General features: G+C 34.1%; 1 protein-coding gene across 1 annotated transcript in view; it reads right to left on the bottom strand.

The window, feature by feature from the left end:
* LOC306863958 (cell adhesion molecule DSCAM-like) overlaps positions 1 to 12,433 on the bottom strand; it is a 78,206-nt gene that overhangs the window by 9,663 nt on the left and 56,110 nt on the right. The window contains exons 12-21 of the mRNA XM_079407588.1: positions 7,878 to 8,092; positions 6,757 to 6,853; positions 6,463 to 6,591; positions 6,148 to 6,315; positions 5,730 to 5,800; positions 4,430 to 4,670; positions 3,975 to 4,121; positions 773 to 928; positions 491 to 624; positions 79 to 232 (exon numbers count right to left, since the gene is read on the bottom strand). Of these exons, the coding sequence (XP_079263714.1) occupies positions 79 to 232; positions 491 to 624; positions 773 to 928; positions 3,975 to 4,121; positions 4,430 to 4,670; positions 5,730 to 5,800; positions 6,148 to 6,315; positions 6,463 to 6,591; positions 6,757 to 6,853; positions 7,878 to 8,092 (1,512 nt within the window). The remainder of the gene's footprint in view (positions 1 to 78; positions 233 to 490; positions 625 to 772; positions 929 to 3,974; positions 4,122 to 4,429; positions 4,671 to 5,729; positions 5,801 to 6,147; positions 6,316 to 6,462; positions 6,592 to 6,756; positions 6,854 to 7,877; positions 8,093 to 12,433) is intronic.

The raw sequence follows: 12,433 nt of genomic DNA, 5'->3' as shown, positions 1-12,433 counted from the left end.
AACAAGAGGCTTAACTTAAAAATATCCCCCTAAAACCACAGATCAGCTGCTTTGCTTCTAAAGAACGAATGGACTCACCTTTGGCCAGAGGTTCCACGGTGATGATATCACTGCCGTTCCCCCGGCCGGCCGCAGTCACCGCCATCACCCAGATACTGTACTTCCTGTTGCGACTGAGATTGTGAACCCGGTGCAGGAATTCATCTGGGGCCACTTCAAACTCACTGACCACCTAAACGAAACCCAAAATAAATGACTGCTGGTTAGACCTTGTGTCTTCCATCAGTTCCATCAGTTGACAACTTGCGTCACATAGTTCTCTCATTTTAAACTGGGAAAGAAGAAGCTATTTAAACATTACCTTTAGCTCGATGACGTAGTACTGGCTCTGAGCTAAAGTGCTTTGCACTTCCACATGCTGTTTAACACTGTCTTAATAGCCAGCGTGATATCTCTCTTTTTAGTATGAGAGCAGTTGGCCGAGTCTTACCGTGGGATACGAGCTTGAACAGAAGACTGTGTATTTCCTAATGATGCCATTCAGCTTCAGCGGAGGGAGCCAAGAAACATACACCACAGAGCTGGAGGCTGCAGCTGCCTTCACCCCGCCGGGCGGACCTGGCACTGCAGAGAAAAGATTCAGGCTGTTTGGAGAGATCTTTACCAACTTTTTTAGCTAACAGATTGGCAAACAGAAGGACAGAATTTGACAGCAGAAGATCTTTTTTCTGTGACTTTAGTTGGTCAAAGAATGGATATCTGTGGGTCGTACCATCCTCTTTGGTGCGGATGTAGATCTGGTCGCTGCGTACTCCATCTCCTGCTCTGGTGAAGGCCAGAACTTGGATACTGTAGTTGGTGTATTTCTCCAGACCCTCCAGCTCCAGCTGGGCCTTCTGGGTAGTGGCATTTCTGATTTCCCCTAATTCTGCAGAGGAATAAACAACTTATTTAAGACTTGCTATCAACTCATACAGTAGCTCGACTGTGCCAAGTTAAACACAATTCTACTGAGTGACAGCCAATGAGGTTTCTAAAATGAAGTGAACACTGATTTTAATACAATATTTCCTGTAAATTCACAAATATAACTTCAAATTTAACCCTGTAAAGCCTGACATACTAAATAATAGTCAGAAAAAAATGCACTTTTATAAAACAGAACAGCGCATCAAATCTTTAGACAAAATATAAAAAGAAAATTTAAAAATTCATTTCATAACATATTTGATAGGCCAGGCTTTTGTAGAATATGGAGCTCACACTCAATTAAAAATTCTTCAATTTTATTCAAAGGCCCAAACTGAGCAAAAATATGCAATTTAGTGCAGATGTTTGTTTTTCTATTTTATTAAAAGGCCTTTTACTAGCTAAAAAGTATGAACTATCAATAAAAGGGCAGAAGTCATGTGGTAGATTGTGTACAACAGGTTTTTCCAGCAAAGTTTTGATCATGTTAGGAATTAAAGAGGCGTTTACATGATACTGTTTTCAACGAAAAATGAAAACTTTTAATGCATTTTGACCAGCGATAATACCACACTGGTGTGAAATTATGATATTGTGGCAAAACCCGGAGAGACGTTCAAAAACATTTGGTCATATAAAATAAACCACTGTATGATTGTTGATGGTGCAAAAAGGTGCTCGGGATAGTTCACCTACAAATGACAATTCTGTCATCATTTACTCACATAAATTAATTTTGAAGAAGAATGTGCGAAAATAGCCGGCTAGTCGACTAAACAGAACTGCTGCTGCTAGTTGACATTGGAAATACTTAATCATTTTAAATATTCATTTTAAAAATTAGACACTGTTTTGAAAAGTGGATTTCTGGAGCAAACAACGAATTCCTTTCATTTCACCTCAGACCTTACATGCATGCGTGATTTTTTTCCCCGTGTCACTCAGTGTCTGCTCAGAAATGTCCACTTGTAAGATTAGCCTTCTAAAGTCTTTGGACGAGCAAGGCATAGGAGTGTATTTACTGGTTTAAAGGGGGAAGCATTACGAATAAAAGGGAACTGACTTTCTTCATAAAAATTTCGTTGACATTTTTTTTCATGTTATCTCCGCATGATGCCTAATAAAATAAGTGCCAAAAAAGTACCACCTAATGTCAGAGACTGAATTTGCAATTTCATCCATCCCGTCTGCTGCTTTTGCTGCAGTCAGCGTAGAATGGTTTGATGGAAAATAAGAACAACTAGAATCATAATCTAACTGGAGTTATTCAAAATATCTTCTTTTGTGTTTATAAGAAGGTTTGGAACAACATGAGGGTCAGAAAATGATAACAATTTCATTATCGAGTGAACTATCCCTTTTTTAGTCAACTGAATAATACAAAATTTATGATGTGACTTTTTTATCAGCTCTTTCACCAGGAATTTGTTATTGTATGATTAAATAATGAACAATTTACACCCATGCAGTATATAGGGCAGACATTGAGACTGTCTGCAGTTCTACAGCAAAGTTGCAAGTTTTAAAATTTTAATGTCTCCATTTTTTCCTGCTATCTATCATTCCTTTAGCAATCTAGCTGCTGCTGTTGGATGGAAAAGAGCCACTGTCTTTTGCTGCTCGGTGCTGAATTTTGTCCCCGAGCTCCATCATAATAAGGCAATTTATAAGCAAATAGCTCCTGGAAAGAGCCGGATCGACATAATGTGTGCTGTGAGTTTGTTCTACTGAGCACAAGTTGATCGAGAGCCATAAAGCAGCCAATTAAACAGGTGTGCAGAATGGGTTATGTTGCTCTCTGGTTTGCGTGCTGCAGTGCTGAGTGATCGATTAACTAACCTCACAGTCTAAATCACTCATGAGAGGCCTGTTCAGACAAAGGCCTATTCAAGTATGCATGCTGGCACAACACTTATGAAACGAGACTATTGCTGAATTGCAAAATGCATGTACTACATTGGTGATAGTGTAGTATGTATTTTTTAGTACAGGTATGTAGTAAGTCAGTATGCCAGTGCTGGAAATAAAAATTGACACATTAGTACTTGAGAGCCCTTGCATAGCTGCATGTATTGATATCAGAGACCCAGTTGTGGATAACATTATCCTAAAAAGCTTTAAAATTTGAAAATAGTATATTATGTGCTATAGTTTGGGATGCAATATTGCCACACTATATAGTATATACTACCATACCTTTTCAACTAGGAATTCTTCCTTTTAAAGGCAAAAAAAACTTAATACCAATATACATCATGCTTATATACTATACATATTGGTAGTCAGTTTTGTTTTGGCTTCCCAGATGAAAAGGTACATTCTGCCCCCTAGTGGTCCATGGATGCAAAATATGTATAATAATAATAATAATAATAATATAATCATAATAATTCTATAATCTCTCTCTCTCTCTCTCTCTCTCTCTCTATACACACACACACACACACACACATAAATTACAATTGATTATTTATTATTATTCAAATCTTATTGTATTTATATATATATTATTATTTATTATAACTGTAAATATTTATAATTTATATATATATATATATATATATATATATATATATATCGTACATTATATAAAAATTATTATACAATTAAAATTGTATTATCATTATTATTTAGATTTTATTATTATTATATATATATATATATATATATATATATATATATATATATATATTATATTATTATATTAACTATTAATAACGTTGTTCTTTTTTAATTTCCTACCGTAAATATATTCAAACTGAATTTTTTATTAATAATGTGCAATGCAGAGGACTTCATTTGGACAGCTTTAAAGGCGATATTCTCAATATTTCAATTTTTTTTCCAAAATATAAATTCAAAATTTACACACACATATATATATATATATATGTATATATATATTCTAATTTAAGCATAATATAAGATGCTTTGGATATAAACGTCTACAAATTGAAAGTAATGCTATTTCAGGCACATTAAACTGGTTGGGGTCTGAGCTGTACCTCCATCTGGTAGATTGGCCCAGTAGATGATGCGGAAACCCTGAAGAACGCCGTTGAGAGCTTCCCTGGACGGAGTCAGCCAGGATAAAGAGATGCTCTCAGGGGAAGCAGCGGTGGCCAGAACCTTCTCTGGAGCTCTGCTGGGTACTGAGAGCACAAGTGAAATATAGAAAATCATCTCATAATTAACCTAATTAGTCACTGGCTCGGAACATGTACAGTAGGTGTGAAAGAAACTGAAATTGATGAATTAACTTGAACTGGTTTCTTATAGCCATTTCAAGCACTGTCAGCTTTTCCAGTAGCCACTAGATGGCAGCAAACATTACAAATGTGCTTCGTGCATATCATGGTATTTTTGATGAATAGTTTTTAAAAGAAGTAATTAAAGCTATAAAACTTTACACTGAGGGACTAAAATTTCCTGCTTCGTGTGAATGATTACAGTGGCTTACCGTCCTCCATTGTTGTGGCCCGGACCTCACTGGAAGCCGGTCCCGGACCAGCACTGTTACTGGCCTGCACCACCACCTCATACTCGGTGAACTTCTTCAGGTTGTTGAGGCTCAGGGACTCGGTCTCTCCCGTGGCCTCCATGCTGATGCAGACGAACTGGTGACTGCCGTTGATGGAGTGTTCTCGATGGCACACCTGATACCCCCTGATCACGCCATTCTGGAGATGTTTCAGAGGTGCCTGCAGGTGAGGAACATAATGTTTAGAACCAAGACCTCAGTTACTGGCATGCACTCTTAAAAATAAAGTTCTTCATTTGAACCTAAGGTTCCATAAAGAACTTTTAACATCCATGGAACCTTTCCAATGCACACATTTTTTTTAAAGAATAAAAATGTTCTTCACACTAAGGTTATTTAATAAAAAGTTATTTTTAGAACTGATCAATAAAAGGTTCTTTGGGGAACCAAAAATGGTTCTTTTTGGCATTGCTGTGAAAAACCCACTTTTGAAACCTAATTAAGAGTGTATACCTGTGTATAAATATCACAAAAAGTGCAAGGAAAATAAAATAATTATATATATATATATATATATATATATATATATACATATATGTACTCTTATATTCAATGGTTGAAAAAACACTATACACTAACACTAAAATCTATTATTTATATATATATATATATATATATATATATATACATACAGTTATATATATACACACACACACATATATACATATATATAAATTTTAAATAAACAAAAGTTTATGCCTGCATTTATGGTTTATGTATATGCTTGAAATTATTTTTGTAGTCAAATATATTTCAATATAATATCAATGTCTTTATGAAATTAGCACTTAATATCAATAAATAAAAAAGATTTAAAAACATGAAAAAATAAAAAAACATGCACATTACATTTGATATAATTTGTTCTTTTATTTATTTCTAGTAATATAAATATTAAATATAAACAATCATAATAAAATATATATATTATATAAATTAAATATTAGGAATAAATATAATCAAATAAATAACACATTTTCTATATTTATTTAATAACATAAATATTAAATATTACAAAACAATTATAACAAAACAAATTATTTATATACATAAAAATATAACTATGTAGATTTTATTCGTTTTCATGTGTATTACTTATATATATTTATAAATAATAATAATAATAATATAGAATGAGTAAACCTTTAATTGGTATGTGTATGCGTATGTTTATATTACATCAAAATTGATACAGCCACAATAACCTGTGCAGCCATACCTTCCATGTAACTTTTATGCTTTGGGAGGTGATGGCTTCCAGTGTGACGTCTTGGGGTGGTCCTTCAGGATCTAGAGTGGTCAAACATAGACTCTGTTTAGACTGGTCTGAGATTTGCCATCACGATTCTCATAAACAGTGGCCTCAGTAGTTATCAGTATCTCAATCACTCTCCTGTAATTTCACCCTTGACCACCAATTGTCAGTATTGCAACATAATTCCTTCTTGTGTGTCTGCTGATGGAACAGGAAGTGAAACATCAACAATATTGTTTCTATAAATAGGAAAGCCTTTCAAAAACTTCTAAAAGACTGTACAGTACATTTTAAATATCAGAAATTAGATGAAAGAGTAACATCCACTGATGAACTGTACATAATAATCCCCATTAACATGAATATGACTAGTATATCGTACCTGCTTCATCGGTGGTTACTGTGAGCTCATTGCTGGGTTCACTGTCGCCAATGTGGTTCTTCGCGAACATGCGGATGTTGTAGGTGGACGATGGGTGAAGCTCTATGATGGTGGCCTGGTATAGGGTGGGAGACACATCTCTGGTCCTGCGAGCTCGTTCCCAAGTTTCTGTATATGGTTGGAGAGATGCTTGAGAACATATCTGGATCTCATGTGACAGCTGATCAGATTCATTTATAGGTCTTTTACAAATTCTATGATGATTTATTCATACCGAAACGGCTACTGTTGCTCGTATTGGTTTGGATCATGTACCTGTTTTATTTTTGCACTCAATATCGTATCCGGTGATGGGACTGTTCCCATCGAATCCCATGGTCCAGCGGAGGGCGATGGTCCTCTCTTTCACCTCACGAATCTCCACTTTAGGAGGCTCTGGTGGCTCTGAGAATTCAACAATACTGCGCTCAGATTCTCAGAAGCGTTGAAACCCTCTCCACATTTAAACAATGACATTTAAATCAGAAGCTTTTCCTCAAGAGTCATTTCAAATCCCTAATAAATCCCCCGAATCTCTAACCAAGCCCAGGCGATTTTCCGGCTGCTTACCTTGAACTGTTAACTGAAGGATGCCTCTGTCTTCACCATAGGAGTTAATGGCGTGACAGGAGAAGAACCCAGAATCCTCTCTCATTGTTGGATAGATCTGAAATCAGGAATATGGTGTATGAATGAGCAACAAGAAAAAAGACATTCATACCCAAAATGACCCTGCTCATCACAAACCATTCATACAAACTTTATGAAGAAAGTTCAGATACCTGAAGGACCTGATATGCTTATATGTTTGAAATTAGTTTGGTTGTCAAATATAAATTCAATAATATATATAGATATATTTAAAAAAACATACTTAAAATTTTTGGGGCCCGATGATTATTAAAACATTCAAGAAGAATGCATTAAATCAATCAAAAGTGACAGTAAAGATATTTAAAATGTTACAAATGATTTCTATTTCAAACAAATGCTGTTCTTTTAAACTTTCTACTTGTGAAAGAGTTTTGAAAAAAAAAAGTATCATGGTTTCCACATAAATCTGAAGTGACTGTTTTCAAAATGTAAAATAATAACTGCTTTTTGAGAACCAAATCAGCATATTAGAATGATGTTTTCTGAAAGATCATGTGACACTAAAGACTGGAGTAATGATGCTGGAAATTCAGCTTTAACATGAACAATTAATAATTGTACAAATTAAATTGTTAAATATTTTAAAATAAAAAAAGTTGTTTCAAATTTTGAATATTTTAGAATGTTACTGCCTTTACTGTATTTTTGATCAAATGATTACAGCCTTATTAAGCATGAGAGACTTCTTGTGAAAATATCAAAAAACCTTGCCAACCACAAATCTTTGAACATTAATGCACATATTTTGTATAAGTTTTTGTATAAGATTTTTTATTTATTACATTTCAGTGATCTATAATAAATTACTATATAAATATAGAAATACCTATAGAAATACTGTATATTATTATGTATATCTTTTTTACTTTTAAAATTTAATTGTAAGTCTGTGTACCTTGAAAGACCTGTTTACCGTTAATTAAACTTTCATAATTTAAACCATCAGTATGAAGTGTGAAAAGATTGTTTCATTTTAAAATTACTTGCATCAAAGTATCAGAGGCCAAGCATGAAAAATGACAACTGAAGAATCTGACCTGCAGGGTGGAGACGACCTCGTCGCCGACATTCTTGACCGTTACCGTGTGCCGCCACATGTCTGGATTGATCATGTGTGACTGCTTCTCCTTTTCCACCTCCTTCTCCCATCTAACCATGATGGGCTTCTCACCATGAGCCTTGCAGCTCATCTCTATCTTCTCTCCTTTCGTTGCCAGTGAGTTGTTGGGATACGATGTTATCATGGCCGGAACTGAGGGAGAGAAAAGAAGAAGCATCTTGAAGCCAAATACCATCACAGCGGATCAAACTGAGCAAGTTTTTCTTATGACATCAACGACTTTTAACTTACATTTGTGCAAATGCCATGTAACGCTTTGCAACAGCGAGGATCAGAACACTGTACTACCCCAGACAAGTTAAATGCTTTACAGCTCTATGGCAATAACAAGATTGAATGTGATGCTTTATGCAGAGGTACAGTTTTTACTCCATTCTCTCTCTCTCTCACACACACACACTCATGCTCCGTTTCCTCACAGGCATTCATTGGGGGAGCGGAGCACCAGGCGGGTACGTGGCTGCAGCGGGACAGCATGTGATGTGATTGAGTGTGTCAGGTTGAAAGTCCCGACCGTTTACATGTCATCTCTTATTCACTCCAGCAATTCTCAGCTCAGCAGCAACAAAATCCATGCCTGAATTAAAAATGGCATATTTTTTTATTTAAAAATAAAAATTGTTTTTAAAAAAATTGTTTTTAAATATTTAAACATTTCATTTTTTTATGAAAATGTTTTTTTAGTCTTTTGTCACATTATTTTAAGCAACATTGCCAAAGTGCTGCATGTTTAACGGGGTGGGGTGGGTGGAGCAATTTCTAAGAAATATTCCCAATGTTTCTTTTTAAAATATTCATGACATCATCCTCCAGGAAGTGACATCACTAACAACAGGACAAACTTTAGTAGCTAATACAAGAGAGGTAAAAAAAAAAAAAAAAGGCAACACCAGTTACTGTTAATTAAAACTAAAAATAATTTTTGGTTACTGAAATAAAACTGACATTAAATAAAATATACATTTTAAATGATAAACTAACACACTATCTTAAAAACTTAAAAAAGGGACACCGGCAAGGGATAGTAGTAGCTTTTTATTTAATTTTTTCATTGATATGTTTATCATTGAAATGTTGTTGTTATATGCATGTGTTAATTTTATTTAATTTCTTTATTTTCTTAAATATGTGGGTAGATAGTATTTATAGAGTTGTAACTTTTTAGTTTTAGTTACTTTTTCTTATTTGTAAGTCGCTTTGGACAAAAGCGTCTGCTAAATGACAAAAGTAAAAAAGTAAAGTAAAACTTAAAAAAATAAAAATTATAAATGTTAGCTTGGCAACTAATTGCAGTTTAAATATTAAAACTAAATAAAGATTTGTAAAAATAAAAAAATAAAGAAATTTAAATCTAAAGAGAAATATTAAAATATAACATCATTATAAAAATGTACTAAAACTTCAACTAAAATGAAATTGAAAACTGGAAATATCAAAATATATATAAATGATGTCAAACGATTAATCGCATCCAAAATAAAAGTTTTTGTTTACATAATATATGTATGTGTACTGTGTAGATTTATTATGTATATATAAATACACACAGATACAGTATATATTTAGAAAATATTTACATGTATATACATTTATATATTTATATTATTATATTATATATAAATATATTTAATATATAAACCATATTTTTCTTAAATATATAAATGCATGTGTGTGTATTTATATATACATAATAAATCTACACAGTACACATACATATATTATGTAAACAAAAACTTTTATTTTGGATGCGATTAATCACGATTAATCGTTTGACAGCAATAATATATATATATATATATATATATACATACATACACTGCCGTTCAAAATTTATATATATATATATATATATATATATATATATATATATATATATATATATTTTTTTTTTTTTTTTTACAATGTCTTTACTATCACTTTTTATCAATTTAGCACATCCTTGTTGTATAAAAGTATATAAAAAAATTTAATTAACCACAATTTGTATGATTATCAGTCTGATTAATCTAAACATTTCAAAAGTGGGATCATCATGTACTGTAAGCTATCACTGAGCACTGGCTAACGCTAGCCCTTTATGTCCACCCTGTTAGCAATCCTAGCGTTTTTATTTGTAAACACTGAGAGGACACGTGCAAAGTCTCTTAAAACCACTACAGTTTATCAGAAGGTAAAAATGAAGAGGCACAGTCCCCCGCTAAAAGACGCAGGCAGCTTAAACTGGCATCCTATTTCTTATCCCAGCCGAGCGCTCGCTCCTTATATGATTATCCAGAATAAAACACTAAAGAGGGAAGTAGTCTCTGTGTTGGAGGGGCAGCTGTATCTTCCCTCAGGCTGCGAGCTGTCTTCATCATGACTGCATAATTGCTGTGTTGATGTATTTCTTTAATATCCAGCTGAATTATAAGCAGCAGTTGGACTGAAAAGGAAGGTGCTAATTCCTCTCCTGAGATGCAGACAGAAGAACTGTGTGTTGCTGGGCAGGAACTTGCTCTTCGGCTGTAGGAGTGATTTACGTCTCTTCTGAATCCTCTCTGATTGATTCAGGCTCATTTTACTCGTTCATTTAGGGGTCGTAAATGGACAAAAATGAGCTGTGTTAGGCTGCTTTGTGCTTTTGAGCCGGAGCATTATTTTATTTTTGCATGCATCACGAATGCACACATTTACACACGGTCTCTCGGGGTAGCAGCTTTTATTCCCTGCTCTATCAGGGGCAGAAGAAGTGAGATGCACTCATCCTGAGAGACAAACGGACATGATAAACTGGTAGATTCAGCATTATTTACCTGAGAGGAAAAATTAATTTCTAAACTTGAATTGAACACTGCATAATTTCTGTTCACTTCAATCAAGGCAAACTGTATATATTTAAAGGTTTATATGTACATTAAGTACAGTACATTATCCCTGCCAAAATTCATGTGTTTAACATGTATTTCAATCATGACAACTTTCAGAAGATTTTAGCATGGTGATGGATATGACAATGTTAATGTATTTGGTCTTGGTGGAACAGATCTGCTACGCTGCTGCTGAATTGCTTCTGCTGTTGGTTATTGCTGTAGTTGTGGATTATTGCTGCTGCAAGCAAGTACAGGAACTTGCTACTGCCAATGCATATAGCGATACGGTGAGTATTTAAGACATACTGCTGCTGCACAAATAGCATATAAAATAACCTGTAACAGATCTATACAGGTGGAGCTGGGGAAGGTGAAGGATTTCAGAGAAACTCTGAAGTGTGCTGCAGGAATCTTAAGTGAATGCTAGCCAGCCATATAAATGCAAGGCAGTAAGCTCATTAGCTGCATATGCAGCATGAACCAATCAGCTTGTGCCAAGTTGTTTAACTTTCTGAATATCATCAGTTACATTAACAACCCGTCAGCCTGTGCCATCTAGAGTTTCATGACTGAACTATATATTTAACACAATTATTTCATCCAAACTCACATTTAACCATTTATTTCGGTTCTGTGTAATTTCTAAAGTTCATGTTCAATAGACACCCTACAACAGTTGAAAGGTCACAGCACATTTCTTTATAAAAACAAATCTAGGGACTTTCTAGCAAGGGTAAATTCATTTGCAGTCTCTCTTTGACAAAATTTAATTACGGAAGCGCAACAATCATCACTTGTACTTGTGAAATACACTATTGAAGGTACTAATGTTAGTGAGAACAACACCACATGACATCTGCAGCATCAATCTTTCTGACAAATTAGTTTGTTTACCTTCATTCAGAAAAAAACGGAATGTTTTAGAACTGACTGCACAGCATATTGAAAGAAAAAATGTTTAAAAAACTAAATTTATTAATGTATTAATAATAATATTTATTAAAATTGTATTACATTCCGTTAGACATGTAAGGCATATACAAGTGCATCTCAAATAATTAGAATATTGGGAACAAGTTCAATATTTTTCATCAGTTATTTCAGTAAGTGGAAATTTAATATATATTTAAGACTCATAACACACAAACTAAATATTTTGAAGCATTTTTTATTGATGATATTTATGAAATTTGAAATAAAAAGGTTTGAAAGTTTTCATGTATGTATTTAAATATATATTTGCATTAATTGTAGTGTAATCTATCTATCTATCTATCTATCTATCTATCTATCTATCTATCTATCTATCTATCTATCTATCTATCTATCTATCTATCTATCTATCTATCTATCTATCTATCTATCTATCTATCTATCTATCTATCTGTATAAACACAAAGGTGATTTTTTTTAGATGTGTGTCCTTGACAGGTCTCGCTGACTGAGATGCAGAGGGAGTCTGTGGTCTCTGGTTTATATCCAGCCCACAGGGAATCCTGGCTGCTATCCTCACCCCCCAGCCCCCCCCCCCCCCCTCCCCTCCCATGAGAGCCAATGCCTGCATCTCCCTTTCACCTGGACACGTTACCATGCCAACCAGCTCCGGCTCTCCCCCAGCTGTAAG

This window comes from Barbus barbus (genome assembly GCF_936440315.1).
Source record: "Barbus barbus genome assembly, chromosome: 45".
Lineage (NCBI taxonomy): Eukaryota > Metazoa > Chordata > Actinopteri > Cypriniformes > Cyprinidae > Barbus > Barbus barbus.
Note: the sequence above shows the minus strand (reverse complement) of the source record. Positions and strands in the feature narration are given on the sequence as shown.